General features: G+C 37.8%; 1 protein-coding gene across 1 annotated transcript in view; it reads right to left on the bottom strand.

The window, feature by feature from the left end:
- Positions 1–437: 437 nt before the first annotated feature.
- PPP1R1C (protein phosphatase 1 regulatory inhibitor subunit 1C) overlaps positions 438–16478 on the bottom strand; it is a 116447-nt gene continuing 100406 nt past the window's right edge. Inside the window, exon 5 of the mRNA XM_039239647.1 lies at positions 438–833. Within this exon, the coding sequence (XP_039095578.1) occupies positions 745–833 (89 nt within the window). The 3' untranslated portion in view covers positions 438–744. The remainder of the gene's footprint in view (positions 834–16478) is intronic.

Raw genomic sequence — 16478 nt, 5'->3', positions numbered from 1 at the left:
ATATTTCAAGTAATAGCCAAGAAAGTAGGAGGCGAGATTTGGGCATATTTTATTTTAGATTTGGTATTTTTCTTAATAGCCAGTGGAAATGCTGGGATATATCTCTCACAGCTCAAAAAATGAGGAGAATTCTGCCGTCCTTTATCCATTAACATACTGGAGGAAAAAGGATGTTTAGCATCTAAAGACTAATATATTGTGATCTTTTGAATCAAGAAATCTGGCATTTCTTTCATTTTGAAATAAACACCATGGACCCCTCTGTGTACAGAAATATGATAAATGCAGATCTTAAAATTTTCATTAAACATTCTTCTGTAAGTTAAACCCAGGCACACAGTCATGTCTAAACGTACTTAGTATTTATTTTTTACTCTTTAAAGTGAAGCTATTTACATTTGACCTTAGAAGGCAAACCATATCAATAGGACATCAGGGATTAAGCACGGCAGTATTAAAGTCAGAACACTCACATGATTGCAAATGTCTATGCAGATGTCATTAAAAGGAAAAATCACCATAAAATAAATGTTTATTCTTTAATTGGACATATATTGAACAATCTGTACTTAGTTCTAAAGTTCAATCAAGGAGAGCTTCTCTGGAGGTGTATTACTACTGTATGAGTGTGGAGAGCAGCGGTGGAGAATGCTTCTGGAAGTCAAGGAGTGGCCTTCCATGGGATATTCAGAAAAGTTAATAGTTCAGTTATTCCCAAGAAGCCTTCTTGCTGCAGACCCGTAATTAATGGTCCCACTGCTCCTCTCTTTCGTTTACACTTTCTTCTTCTTCAGGGAATGCTGATTCATTCTGGCCCTTCAGATGCTTAACTCCTGAAATTATAAAAAATTATGCTCTATTTAAGTGAAATTTATTTCTAACAGATTCATTGCATTACTGCAAGAGATAAAGAAAATGAGTGGAAAGTATTCTCTGGTGTATACATGTTTTCTCCAATAATTTCAACAATCTAACCCTATGTAAACCTTTTAATTCACTGAGAAATAAAAGCACACCCAGCCAAATTTCCATTAGAGACAGGCTCCCTTTATAATTAAATCTTCTCCATGAAGAATTGCATCACAGCCTATTAAAAACCTGTTAACTAAAAATCTGCTCACAGTCTCTTATTGTAATTTTCATATATCATTTAGTTCAAATATTTCTTTTGGCACCCCTGAAATCTATTACAACAAGAACCACTGAAGAAACCCCTAGGAACAAAGGGATGTGTGTGTGCGCGCCATTTCTGTACTTTGTAAACAACAAAAGAATCATGATATTGTTAGTCTCCTTTAGGAATCAGAACATACTCATTTGATTATAAAACTTCTGTATACAAAATTCTTCAGTAACTTCCCCCACAGCCCACAGAGAGGCAAAACACTGGCACACCTTTGCCTGATACACAGGTATATATGATCTGTCCTCTCTTACCTATCTGGACTCATTCCTTCCCAGCCCTTCCTGCTTGCCCTTTCACAGTAATTTAGGAGTTAGGAGTTAGCAACACTAACCTCTTCCACATTCCCTGATCACTCCAGGCTCCCTCAAGCCTCCCAGCTTTTCTCATTCTATTCTCACTGCCAAATAGCTTCTTTCCACTCACCCACCTGATAATCTCCCACTCATGCCTCCGCCTCAGCCTGCCTCTTCTGTGAAGGCTCCTCTTATTTTGCAAGTGGACTTGGCTAGGTCTTTCTTATATTTCACTACTGCTCTTGGATCATTTTCTCTTGTATCAATTACCTTATAGAAGTGATTTGTTTACATATCTTTCTCATTAGAGCAAACTTCTTGATGTCAGAATTATGTAGTTTCAGTTTGAGGTCCCAGGTATGATGCCTGGCAAATAGTTGGTGCTTGTTAATATGGATGGAATAAATGACTGATATAGTTAGTTAATAAATAACTTGGTGGATGTCTTGGTGTATTTATCTTTCAGAATTTCAAAATTAATCCAAATTTTGAGTATAAACCAGAAGGCAATTACCACAACCATTGTCAATCTACAAAACTACCTTTCATTTCACTTGGATCTGTTCCGTTAACACATACCAGGGCACACTTGATGCATTGATACTTAACATGAAAAATTTTATACATATTGCATATTTTAGAAAATTGGTTTATGAGATTTTTCTGTTATTATTGAAAAATATTCCAGTTAGAATTGATAAGTGAAAGGAAGTGTCTGCTCTTGTTTCCTATGAAACAAGAAACTAAAAAAAAAAAAAAAGTGTAGATTTGCATGTACTGTAGTTAAAGAGCCCCCAGAGTGCTGTTTGGCAAAGAATGACATCCTTGGGCTTGGTGGATTTTCTTGCAAAAATATTTGATCAGTTGTAATAATATTTAAATACTTTAATTTCATCTGTAAACACAAACCACTCACAATTCCTGGTGACCCAAAACTGAGGAAAGAGAGACATTTATTATTAACAAATGGAACTTATTTCATATTATTACAAATTACAGGGTGGGAGGAAGAGGTCTAAATGTTAAGGAGAAGGGAAGCAAATGCATTCATTTGATCAGCATCCAGTTGCTCTGCTAGAGTCTTACATACCTGAGTCACTAAACCTCACAACTCCATGACAGAAAGACGCGGATGGTAAAATTTAGACTTGAAGAAAGTATGTGATTTGTTCATGGTTGTAAGGATAGTGTATTTTTTTTTTATTGTTTGTTTGTTTAGAGAACGAGCATGAGTGGAGGAGGGGCAGAGAGAGGTAGAGAGAGAATCCCAAGCAGGCTGGTCCCTGGTGTCAGTGCAGAGCCTGATGTGGGGCTTGAACTAATGAACCATGAGGTCATGACCTGAGCCAAAATCCAAGTCAGATGACCAACGAACTGAGCTACCCAGGTGCCCAAAGGACAGGGTAGTTTTAAGAGAAGTTATGATACATCATATTCATGCAATATATATTGATTTACTGAATAGATGAATAAGTGAGTGAGGCATAAAGTTTTTTGTCAGGAGACCCTAACTCATTTTCACCTTTAGTTTTGTGATTGCTGACCTAGATTTTCCCATCATTCTCTAGGATTTATTGTAGATTTAGAGTACCTATTAACCAGGCTCAGACAATCTTGAGATTTTCTCTGAAATATTAAAGAACAGTCATCTTTCAGCCACCTGTCAGTCTCCTGAACTGAAATTGTCTGTACTTCTCTAAGTATGAAAAGGTTCTGCTACCTCCAGAGCTCATTGCTTTCATCCACAAGGTAACTACAGAGCAATAAAGTTGTGTTCAACACATTTTTTTTTTTAAATTAGGATTAATAACTTAATGGCAACATTGATTTGTTTACATGTGGGGCTCAAACATAAAAAAAAATATGGTAACCAAAAAGTCCAACTTACTAAACCATTAGTCAATCATTTCCCTTACTTGAGCATAGGGCTATTCGCTTATCCTTATACACATTTGATTTATTTCATAATAATGGTCACAGAGTTATAATAGGAACCTTTTTATTTTTTACTTCTTTTTTTAATGTTTTATTTATTTCTGAGAGAAAGAGAGGCAGTGTGAGCAGGGGGAGGGTCAGAGAGAGAGGAAGATACAGAATCCAAAGCAGGCTCCAGGCTCTGAGCTGGCAGTCAGCACAGAGCCCAATGCGGAGCTAGACCCCACAAACCATGAGATCATGACCTGAGCCGAAGTTGGATGCTTAACCAACTGAGCCACCCAGGTGCCCTTGGGAATCTTTTTTTAAAAGTAAAATAAGTCACTTGGCCAAACCTTGGAAGGTGCCTTTCTTAGCCTTTTTCAGGTGTGACATTAACTATTTATAGGTGAAAGATTTGGTGAGGCAGGAGTTGATAATTATTGAACATCTCCACAGAACCACACATTCTTTGGATCTCAGAGCAATTTGCATTCATGTCTTCCTTCTGTTGGATAACAGATAGTTGGTTAACTGAGTTCTGAATCTTTTCTACCAACAACATTTGTTTGGTTATACAAGCAATAATACTAAGATTAAAGTGTGAGGTCCATGAGGACTATCTAATAATTTCTTTCTCACCACTCCCTCTTCTTGTTCCCAAAGACACATAAACTTTGTGCATATATTTTCTTTAACCCTTCATTGAATCTTAAGGTCATTGTGGAGGTGGAAGAAAGTAACTTGGGCTGAGGACTTGATAAAAATCCTCAGAGCCTCCTCCTCTGCCAAATGCTAATAATCATGTATTTAAACACCTTGGCTGCACCAGCAGGCTTGGCATGGCATGCAGCACACACTTGGCTGGCCCTGCATGCAGGCAGAAGGCAAGGGGATCCCCCCAAATACAACTGAGGTTCTTTTCTCCATAGCAAATGAACACAGAAAAAGGAACCAAATGTAAGACCAAAATATACAGTATGAAGACATGAAGGAATGAAGAAAACAGAGGATGAGGAAAGGAAACTAGAATGAGTACAAGAAGGAAAGGAAAGGAAATACATGTTGGCCCAAATGGGACAGAATCCTCCTGGTTTTCTCCAGTCTATAGATCAGGTGGGTAAATGTGAGTTGGATGAAACTGTAAGGTGACTGAGTGACAGATTATGAATAATGAATCCGCAAAGGGAAGCTTATATTTGGCAAGCCGTAGGTCAATATGTTTATCAATTAATTTGGAGTGACAGAAGGCAGGCTTATTTACATCTGTAGATGACATAACACTTAGAGGAAAAGATGGCATGACAAAAGACAAAACGAATACTCCAAAAGCTTTCTAACAGCTGGGAAGAGGCTGATGGGAGTAAGATTCAGATCAACAGGTAGTTTCATTTTTAGAAAGATTACATTGCTTCTGGGGGTTGCTTTAGGGGCACCTGGGCAGCTCATTCAGTTAAGCATCTGACTTTGGCTCAGGTCGTGATCTCATAGTTCATGAGATTTGGCTCTGTCCTACACCATGGAGCCTGCTTGGGATTCTCTCTCTCCCTCCCCTTCTCTCTTTCTGCTCTCTCCCTCACTTCCCTATTCTATCTCTCAAAATAAATAAATAAACTTAAAAAAAAAAAAAAAAAAAAAGAGGGGCACCTGGGTGGCTCAGTTGAGTGTCCAACTCTTGGTTTCAGCTCAGGTCACGATCTCATGGCTTCATGGGTTCCAGGCCCACATTGGGCTCTGCACTGGCAGGGAAGAGCCTGCTTGGGATTCTCTCTCTCCCTTTCTCTCTCTCTGTCCCTCCCTAACTTGTGCTGTCTCTGTCTCTCTCAAAATAAATAAACTTAAATTTTAAAAAAATACTGAAGAAAAAAATTTTTTAAAAAACAAAACAAAGATTACATTGCTTCTAAAAAATACAGAATGAGGGAAGCCTCAATTAATTATAGTTAGGGGTTTAAGGTGATCACAATTCCATCATGACCCAGTAGAATCACCTGTTTAGGGAACAAACTCTTGGTAGTGTCAGCAAAGCATTCCTAACAGCAGTCAGTTGTTTAAGGAACTACTCCCCAACCGTGGGTTGTCAGACCTTTTCTGGAATATGCTGCCTAATTGTGAGCTCTCTGTTTCAAGAGTGCCATTAACTGATATTAAAAGTACTTTTATTAAATCACTTTTCTAGAACAATTGTATCTGAAACTGGAGTGCCTGGCAGAGAGAAAATTAAGAGAGAACAAAAGAGGCTGCCGCTGAATTCCTAAAAGACTGAAAAAAGAACTAAAATGTATCTATATAGCTCCTGAGAGCAGAAATAGGATCAGTAATTGACATTTATGGGGTGAGGGCAGATTATAGCTCAATATAAAGAAGAAAATCCTAAACTCTTTGTTTGCCCAGCAATAAACATGTGAGTGAGCTCTCATCACTGTGTGAGTTCAAGTCTAACTTAAATGTCTATCCCCGAGACGGTCATAGAAGGAGGCTAGAATTGTGGAGTAGGAGGGACAGACATCCTTGCTGACCCTGAGATGCTAGTAATCCATAAAAGAGATCTCTTCTACTTAAAAATTTGCTCTGCCGTGAGTACTTTAAGTTACAAAAAAGTAATTATGACTTCTAATGACATAAATGGCCCAATTCCACATTTTAAAACTAATTCACATTGGGAGTAGCAAATGGTTTCTTTTTTTTCCAACTGCATATTTTAGACCTTAAAAATCATTCTAAATTCCTCTAGGGAATATGTGGGTGGATTTTACAGAGCCTCTGACCCTCTCAGAATTCTGTTTATAGTTCTATTTGTGCTTTTGGGGGGAAAAGGCCCATGGTTTTCAGCAGAATCTCAGAGGAGTCTCTAACCCACAAATAATTTTGAGCATGAAACCTGGTTTAATCTCTTTACTTTAAAGATGAAGAAGCAATTTCAAACAGCAAAGCGACTTGCTTAAATTCACACCGAAGCCATTGACTGAACTGAGATGCAAATCTTGGCCCCTATTTCCTACTGGGGGCTTTTCATCTGGGTCACCAAGACTCAATCTTGCCCTGTCATTGACCTTTTCCCAAGTTAAAACCTAAAGAAAAATAAGGGGACAAGATCACAAGGCCCTTTTCATTATCACATTCCTTGAAAGGACCTTACATAGCTGATAGAGTTGGATGTAACTTTTCAGTCTGTTGTTGTTGCTGCTACTATTGTTGTTGTGATTGTTTTTAATGGAATTTGGAATCAAAAAGATGTAGAATTTAATCTTACCCAGGAACATTCCCAGAATAGAACCAAGTTACAAATAATGTTCAGATTATTACAAAAAAGGCAGCCTTCCTCTCTGCTATGCTCAAACCTGAGACAGGATTCTCGGAGACACAGAAAACATACCATGGTCTAGTCTGGGAGATGAGACACAGTAATCATCAAGCAAAATGAGTTAAATATAATAAAGTAATAAAGCCCCTAATGTGTGTTGAGCATGGGAGAGACATAACTACAGAACAGATGGGGATGTAGGTCAAACGGTGATGATGTATACATAAATGAAGTTAATCCTGTGAATATGTGTTACGGACTAGTGCTACAAATAAAAATGTGGAGAGTTCTGCTATGAGAAAAAAGGGTTCCAACTTGGATATATAAATCTGGAGAGCTATTTATTGAGGAATACACTGGATAGAGTGAGGGAAACAGTAAGTCTGAGTTCTATATAAGAAAACTATTTGCAAAAATACAATTAACAGCCATTCATTTTCTGAAGACCTACTTCAGAAAATCTCAAAAGATTGATTTTATTGGCCCTAGAAAGATGATTTTATAATGGTTCGTTGTGTATTGACCCTTTAAATTTTGTCAAAATAATCATGCTAGATATACTCAAGGAATGTACAGTAAGTCATAATATGGTATAGTAGGGCCCATCATATCTCAGGATGAAAATGTGCTTTCCGTTTCCCAAAATGCTTTCACATGCATTTTGTTAATCTTATTGTCATTCACGTATAATGCACTGCTATATAGTAATACACTTAGGGTCACAAAGATCAAGAGACATATTGATTTCATTCCACAGCTAAATGCATATCATCTCTTGAACTTACCTTAAATCTCTTTCTACTTTATTTGAAGTGAATTACATACATGCAGCATAGTTACTCTCTGTTCTGAAATGATGACTGGTCAGTTAATATAAACTGCAAGTCAACACATGATCATTTCATTTGACACTCCATTACATAGGGAGGCATTTTTCTGGAGAAGAATTAATGTGTGATATGCTTCTCTCTCCGTCATACACTGGAATAGGGGCTGCATGTTTATATGATACTCATAACTATTTGTAAGTATTATATATCTTATGTGTAATTTTACTATGATGTATTTTACCAAAGCTGTTGCCCAAGAGTAAACCCTAAGTAAACGATTTAGCAGTAAATACGGTGAAGAAGGTAGGGGAGGAGGTATAGTTACAGACTGTTTGTTAGAAGTGTGAATTCAAATAATACCTTTGGAGAGCAGTTTAGTGTTACTTAAAATGTAAAGTGCCCATGTCAGTATGAGGTGGGGGCCTGAATTTCGCAAGAGTCCTGCTACTCAGCTTAGAATGAGAATCACTTTGATAGACTGAGTGCCTCTTTTGCCCTTTACAGTCAAGTGCCCTTCTAATACCCCTTTTTGCTTCTAAGCTAATGCATTTCCTATGAACTCAGAAATAGAGTTAAATTTTTAAGCCTACATATAATGGAGCTAAATGTGTTGAGCAATTTCACTTTAGAAAGGGACAGAATGGCTCCCTAGCTTGCAAGACTTGACTGCCATGGATTGAACACAATAGCATGTCTAAAATAAAGAATGCATCAATCAGCAGGAGTCGGTGGTTAGCCCTGAAAGCACTAAAAATAAAATAATGAAAGGGGAGTTGCTTTTACAGCCATGGAAGCTAATGCTGTCTGTGTTTTTTTAAGAATGCCCACAGGAGGATGTCCTGTGCTGGCATTTTAGAAGGCTCTGTCTTCCAAGCAGGGTACTTTTCTGTTGAATAAATGATCACTATAGGCTACCATAGCCTGATGTTAATATATGCCCAATCACATAACCAAATTATCCAACTCTGATTCCAATCTCACTGAGAAACCTTGTGACAACAACAGAGCTTCTTCACAAGGAGAAAAGACCCTGAATGGACTGAAACAAGGTAGGAGTGAGTCCTGAAGTGGGAGAAGACTGCCCCAGGCAAATGGAATAAGGATTGTAAAGGCTTCACCTCAAGCATGCCAGCAGCTATGGTCAAAGGACAGAGGTGAGCCTGGAGTGTCAGGATTGAGGTAGCAGTAGCAGGTGAGCTCAGATAGATGAATGCAGGCAGGGAGGAGGAGGAGTTTGACAAGATAGGAAATGTAGGATCTTATAGGGGACGTTATAAGTGTTTTGGCTGTTATTCCTGGAAGCAACTGACAGATATTTTTGTTGTGTTTGTTTGAGTAGAAGAGTAACATGATTTGATCTGCATTTTCAAAGAATCACTCTATGGTCCAGGATATAAAGAGCTAGGACTTAGATGTCACCATCTATTCTAACAAGTAAAAACCTGAACAAGCTAAAAAAAAAAAAAAAAAAAAAAGGAACGACTCTTCTTAGATCTACTAAGGTACAGAAGTAAGGTCACAGAGCAAACCACTGCAAAAACAGGGAAACACAGAAAGGTGGATACAGAGAAACAAAACTTACAGGAGCAGAAACCCATCAGGAAGCACTGCTGGGGGAGGAAAACCTGACCGGAGGATGAATGGCTGAAGGCTCATTGTGGATGAGATGGACAGATTGAAACCTCCAGGGGCAGAAGCACAGCCATTTTTGTGAATTTTACCTCCTGGAGCTCTACTAGATTCTTACAATATAAAGCAAAGGAAAGTCTCCTTTTTTTAAAAAAATTTTTAATTTTTTTTTTTTTTTTTTTTATTTCCAGGAGAGAGAGAGAGACAGCGTGAGGAGGGGAGGGTCAGAGAGAGAGGGAGTCACAGACTCTGAAACAGGCTCCAGGCTCTGAGCTGGCAGTCAGCACAGAGCCCGACGCGGGGCTCAAACCCACAAACTGCGAGATCATGACCTAAGCGAAAGTCGGACGCTTAACCGACTAAGCCACCCAGGTGCCCCGGAAAATCTCCTTATACTTTAAAATTTTTTGGTTTATTTACTTTTGAGGGAGACAGAGACAGCATGAATGGGGAAGGGAGTGAGAGAGAGGGAGAAAGATGGGGGGTGGGTGGGAGGGGATAGAATCCCAAGCAGGCTCTGCTCCCATCAGCACAGAGCCCGATGCAGGGTTCGAACCCCATGAAATCATGAGATTATGACCTGAGCTGAAACCAAGAGTTGGACATTTAACCAAATGAGTCACCCAGGTGCCCCATCCTTGTGCTTTTGACAAGGAAGACAAATAGTGGCCATTTTCAAAAACAGAATTCTGTTCTTCTTAACAAGATTTTTACCAGAACCTAACCTTCTGGGGTTATATCAAAGACTAACCGACTTGGGTGTGGGGCTTGCAGAGAGAAATATCTAATTCCATTCCCTCCCTAACTGGGGAGGAAGGGGACCAAAGTTTACAGTCCAGGGGCACAGGCTTACTAAAAGGTTGTGATCTATTCATAGACTATAGAACATTTCCTCCCTACCCCTCACTACCACATTACTGAAAGTCTGTTTACCACAGGTCCTTTTACCCAGTACACCATGGTCACCTTTCCACAAAAATCACAAGGTATTCTATAGGCAAAAAACACAGGTTTAAGAGACTGAATAAGATCAGAACCAGAGTCAGATATGACAGAATTATTGGAATTATCACACCAGGGACTGTGTTTTGAAGTATAATTGGGGTGCCTGGGTGGCTCAGTCGGTTAAGTGTCTGACTTCGGCTCAGGTCATGATCTCACAGTTCGTGGGTTAGAGCCCCATGTCAGGCCCTGTGCTGCCAGCTCAGAGCCTGGAACCTGTTTCAGATTCTGTCTCCCTCTCTCTTTGACCCTCCCCTGTTCACGCTGTCTCTCTCTCTCAGAAATAAATAAAACATTAAAAAAATAAAAAAATAAACTATAATTAATATGCTAAGGACTTTAGTGGAAAAAGTAGATAACCTGAAAGAACATATGGATAATGTAAGCAGAGAAATGGAAATTCAAAGGAAAAATAAAAAATAAACACTAGAGATCAAAAACACTGTAACAGAAACAAAGAATGTCTTTGACAGGCTTATTAGCAGACTGGTCATGGATGGGGAAAGAATCTCTGAGCTTGAAGATATGACAACAGAAAATTCCAAAACTGAAGAGCAAAGAGAAAAAGAAAAATACAAAACAGAATATGCAAGAACTGTGAGACAACTACAAAAGTTGTAACTACTTGTTATGGGGATACCAGAATAAGAAAAAGAAAGATATAGAGGCAATATTTGATTACATGACTTGAGAATTCTTCTCTAATTAATGTCAGACACCAAATTATACACCCAGCAAGCTCAGAGAAGTCCAACCCAGAATAAATGCCCAAAATACTATACCTGCGTATATAATAATCAAACTATAGAAAATCAAAGATAAAGGGAAAAAAAACCCAACCCCCCCAAAAAACAGAAAAATGAACAAACAGAAAACAAAAACAAACAAACAAAATAAACAAAGAAGAAAAAGACAAAGAGGAGGAAGAGGAGGAGGAAAGAAAAAACCCTGAAAGAAGCCAGATGGGGGAAAAAAACATGTTACTTATAGTGGAACAGAGATAATAATCACATCAAACTGCTCTTCAGAAACTATGCGAGAGATGAGAGTGAAGAGTAATATGTAAAATGTTGACAGAAGAAAAACCAGCAACCTACAATTCTGTACTTTGTGGAATTATTCTTCAAAAATGAAGGAGACAAACAAAAATTGAGGGAATTTTTTTTGCCAGTAGACCTGACTTGCAAGAAATGTTGAAAGAAATTCTTTAGATAGAAGGAAAGTAATATATATCAGCAACATCTACATAAAGAAAAGAAGAGCATTAATGAAGGAATAAATGAAGGTAAAATAAAAACCTTAACTTCTCTATTCTTAATTGATTTTACACCAGATGTTCAAAAATAATAACAGCAAAAACATATTCAATTATGTATGCTTATGTGTATATGTTATATATATATGTTTATGCTGCTTATATATAAGTGAAATGAATGACAATGATGATTTAAGGTTTAAGAGGAGAAATAAGATTATTGTATTATTTTTATAAGGTACTCACTCATACTATGTGTGAAGTGGTATAGTGTTATTTGAAAATAGTCTTGGATTAGTTGTAAGTGTATGTTGCAAATTCTAGGGCAACCAACTAAAAAAAATTTTTAAAGGTATAACTGGGGTACCTGGGTGGCTCACTCGGTTAAGCATCGGACTCTTGATTTCAGCTCAGGTCATGATCTCATTGTTTGTGAGTTCGAGCCCCACACCGGGCTCTGCAATGACAGTGTGGAACTTGCTTGAGGGTCTCTCTCTCTGCCTCTCTCTCTCACTCTCATTCATGCTCTCTCTCTCAAAATAAGTAAACTTAAAAAGAAAATAAAAATAAAATTTATAACCAACAGAAAGGAGAGAAAATGTAATGATACAAAACGCTCCATTAAAACTACAAAAGGCTGGGGCATCTGGGTGGCTCCGTTGGTTAAACATCTGCCTTTGGCCCAGGTCATGAACTTGCGGTTCATGAGTTCAAGTCTGGCATTGGGCTCTGTGCTGACAGCTGAGAGCCTGGAACCTGCTACAGATTCTGTGTTTCCCTTTCTCTCTGCCCCTCCCCCACTTGTGCTCTGTCTCTGTCTCTCAAAAGTAAATAAAAATATTAAAAAAAATTTTTTTAAACTACAAAAGGCAAAAAAGCAGAACACAAAAATAAAGACAAAGAACAAGGGCAACAAACAGAAAGCATGACATTTATTAATGTAAGACTGAACTACAGATTGTCTATAAGAAATTTACTTTAAATTTCCACCTGGAGTGCCTGGGTGGCTCAGTCAGTTACACATTGGACTTAGGCTCGGGTCATGATCTCACAGTTCCTGAATTCAAGCCCCACATCAAGCTCACTAGTGTCAGCACAGAGCAGCACAGAATCCACTTCAGATCCTTTGTCCCCCTCTCTGTCTACTCCTTCCCTGCTCACGCATGCTCTGTCTCTCTCTCTCTCAAAATTAAATATTTAAAAATAAATAAGTATAAAGACATATACAAATTAAAAGTCTGTATGGATGGAGAAAATATATTTTGCTAACATTAATCAAAGAAAGCAGGAGTAGCTATATTACTTTTTCACCCCAAGACCTGACCTTTACCGACCACATGCTTGTACTCCCCCACCTTTGTCCCACATTATTCCTTAAGCTTTTTTCCCCAGCTTGTCTCTAAACTCAAGCAAATGGAAAGTGAGATCACCACTTGAGTGATACCAACCGTCCTAACAAGACATCCAGCGGGCCCAGACCACTCAGATCAGTTTGAGTGTAACCCCAACGCAGGCCTGCACAGATGGACCATGGAGTGAGTTCTAGAATATCCGACAATTATATTTACCTGATTATAATACTAAAATCTCCACCCAAGGAGGAGTATAAGCCTCATTTACATAACATACAATGTAGGTATAGCCATGTTTCCTTAAGGCACATTTGCAACTTTATGCCTGCCTCTATATATGGTGACAAGTTTCTTCCTTTTAAATATTTATCCTAACACTAAATAAAAGGAACTCATCCACCCTTGTTCAGGGAGTCATGGCTTTGGAAGTTATTCCCTGTGATCTCCTTATTTGCTGCAAAAATAAAGTTTACTTTGTGCGACAATTCCACTTGGTGTATCTATAACTCACCAAGAAGCAAACTCACTCTGGTTTGGTTTTGCTTTCAGACTAAACAGATGTCAAAGCAAGGAAAATTATCAGAGGTAAAGTAGGGCAGTATACCTGATAGTACTACAACTGATATAAAGCCCCACTCTCTATAGTCCTAATGCCTAAACCTAGATAAGTAAACACAACTGACACAAACCTCACAACCATGAAGATGGCTTTCATGTAAAACATTAAAAAAATTTTTTTTCATGTTGATTTATTTTTGAGAGACAGAGAGACAGAGTGTGAGCAGGGGAGGGGCAGAGAGAGAGGGAGACACAGAATCTGAAGGAGGCTCCAGTCTCTGAGCTGTCAGCACAAAGCCCAATGCAGGGCTCGAACTCACAAACTGCAATATGACCTGAGCCAAAGTCAGACATTTAAGCAACTGAGCCACCCAGGCATCCCTTTCACATAAGACTTTTAACCATAGTTCTTAAGTAAGCTTCAACATTTCCTGAAAGATACACTTCATTTTCCTGTTTCAATCATTCTTAAATTTTTTCACTCTTGGAACAATGCCTTAACATTACAGATGCTTCATTTTAAGTAAAAAAATGACTGACTTCAATCTCATTTTCATTAAAAAACATTTCCTATTCAAAGACTAAATAATTTTCAAGCTAGCCATTTTTTTTTTTTTTTTTCAAATGAATGAACTTCTGCTCCACCAATTTAAGTCACATCTTCTATGATAGAAAAAATAGAGTGTTCATGATCTGGAGCTATTTTGTTCTTCTCACTCTCCCATGATTTTTTTAGGTTATTTTTTAGGTTGCTAGACTCACTTAGCAATTTTGATTCTAAAATTCCACCTAGTTCAAGTAAATCTTAAAGATGGAAACAAGAAATTGTACCTTCCCAGTATCATTTTGCTCTGATCACCAAACACAGGTAATTAATCCCATTGGGCATATGGCTTTTACAACAAATAGATTTAAGTACTTTGGTCTCCTCAGTGCTTCTCTTGGTACTTAACATTTTCTTTTATTGGAAAGTGCTAATCTTGATGAGTTGATAGTTCACATCCAATCTCAAACTCTGCTCAATTCTCTCCATATCCTGAGGCTGTTTTCTTCCACTTTGTCTGTGGAGGGCCTCAGCTCAGTTTGCTTCTCATTATGCAGCTTGCTGGCCGCCAGGAAGCTTCTGAATGAAGAGATTGTTCTGCTGTTTCATCCTCTGCCTGACCCAAGGACATGCAGTTCACACACAGAGCCTCACAACTGTTTTGCTCTGACCCTGCTTTTCTGTTCATTTACCATTGTTCTGTTAGGCATTCTGGTTCACAGCCAGTGTAACTCTCGGACCATCCCTTTAAATAACAGCAATTCATTGTATTGCCATGGGGCTCTCTGACCTACTTTTTTCTTTGAATTGCTGCCCTATAGTTGGTCTGTTTTACTTGTCTCCCAGGTGTAAAATCGCAGAATCTCTTCTTTTACATAGACCTTTAGCAAACTCTCCTTGGATGAGCTAATACCATTTTTTAAAATTTCTTAGGTCTTCTTAAGTATTGATTTTATTAAGAATACTTGATGCAAAAGAGCAATTGTACACTCAAGTTCTACAGATGGTAGCAATTTTATATAGTTCACATGAAGAAGAAAAACAATACATATTTTGCTTAAAATGATAATTTTCTGTTATTTCTACCCTATGATATTCAAATGTAATAACGAGGGGGAAAAAGTGTTTATTTACCTAATTTCCTTAGTTTCTCAACACAAACCTGAAAAAATCTGTTTTCATTACCAAAATTGGAACCCTCAACTCCCTCAGACATTATAAATCAATTGCTCTAAAAACTTGGTTTTTGAATTTGCAAAGTTATCTCTTAAAAGTGTAAACAATCTTACTTTCAGTATACAAACATTTCATTCAATTTATAAAGTTGTATGATTATCTTCTAAGATTATTAATAAAAATTAATGTAAGGTTTTTCAAAACGCCATGTTGAATTTCATTTAAATCTGCAGTTGGAGATGAAGAATTGTTTTAAAGTATGTTTATGGCTTATCACACCCCCCAAATGATATCAAATCATTTCAGTTTGTTCCCCATACTTACTGTCCATTTAACTTTTCTTATTTATTTTTATTTCTCCTTCAAATAATAGAAACTACTCTGAGAAAAAAATACATATCTGATAGGTAATCACTAGATTTTTAGAAATAAAATGAAATTACTGAGAATAGACAGCACTTTTATTTTTGGTTTGATATACTAACTAGAAATAATTTCCAGTTTACTAATACAAGGAAGCCGCATGTCACACACAAAATGTGAGATGGGTCATTTGTCTAGGGCCTCTTATGCAACACTGGCCATGAATTGGGCTTTTCATACAATCTCCAAATGGGTTCATACATATAATCACAGATATATTTATTGGCAAATTTAGTGACAATTTTTTTTTAAAAAAAGTATATCTCATAAAACTTTACACACATCTGACTACTAGATCATACTTCCTGGATTATGCCATGAATTATTCTTTTTTGGTAAATATCCATAATTACAAACAGTTTAATTATATTGTATTCTAAGTATTGTGTCAAATGAAAATATTGACAAATCTATCATGTTTGCGATTCTGTTTTGGCATTTCGTCATTTGTTAATACCGGGAACTTCAAAAAGAAAAGGAGAGTGGCCAGACTCCCCTGTCATCCAGATGGTTTAATAAGAGAGACATATAAACCAATGGACACAGAAGGAGAACAGCCTGTGTTCCTTCCTGCTCCACTCCCTTCTGGTCTCCGCCCCATATAACTATTTGCCTAGAGAGTTGCCTTCCCTTAATTAGCTCTAGTGCTGTGAGAAAACACATTTTCTCAATCAGAGAAGTACAACCTTTAAGGGTTGAAAGAACTTTAAAAGGTAGTCTTGAATTTAAACAGCAGTCCAGCTTCCTCCTAACGCCTAGAGACCACCACCATGACCACCACTGTCATATTAAGATGTGGAAACCAAGGCCTATTTTCTGAAGTCTCATAGCAAGTAGCAGTCACTCAATGTAGAATATGGGTTGTCAGATTTTATTCCATACTGTCTGCATCATACCACGCTAGACACAGAGAGTGCCTAGGGATCCCAGCGGAGTTACCTTTCATGCCCTCTCTGACCCAACCATGAAATGGTTGCCTGATGTCCACTAAGAGGTAAATCACTAAGAGAGA

The sequence above is a fragment of the Hyaena hyaena genome, unplaced genomic scaffold, assembly GCF_003009895.1.
Source record: "Hyaena hyaena isolate Hyena2069 unplaced genomic scaffold, ASM300989v1 scaffold_159, whole genome shotgun sequence".
In the NCBI taxonomy this organism is placed as follows: domain Eukaryota; kingdom Metazoa; phylum Chordata; class Mammalia; order Carnivora; family Hyaenidae; genus Hyaena; species Hyaena hyaena.
Note: the sequence above shows the minus strand (reverse complement) of the source record. Positions and strands in the feature narration are given on the sequence as shown.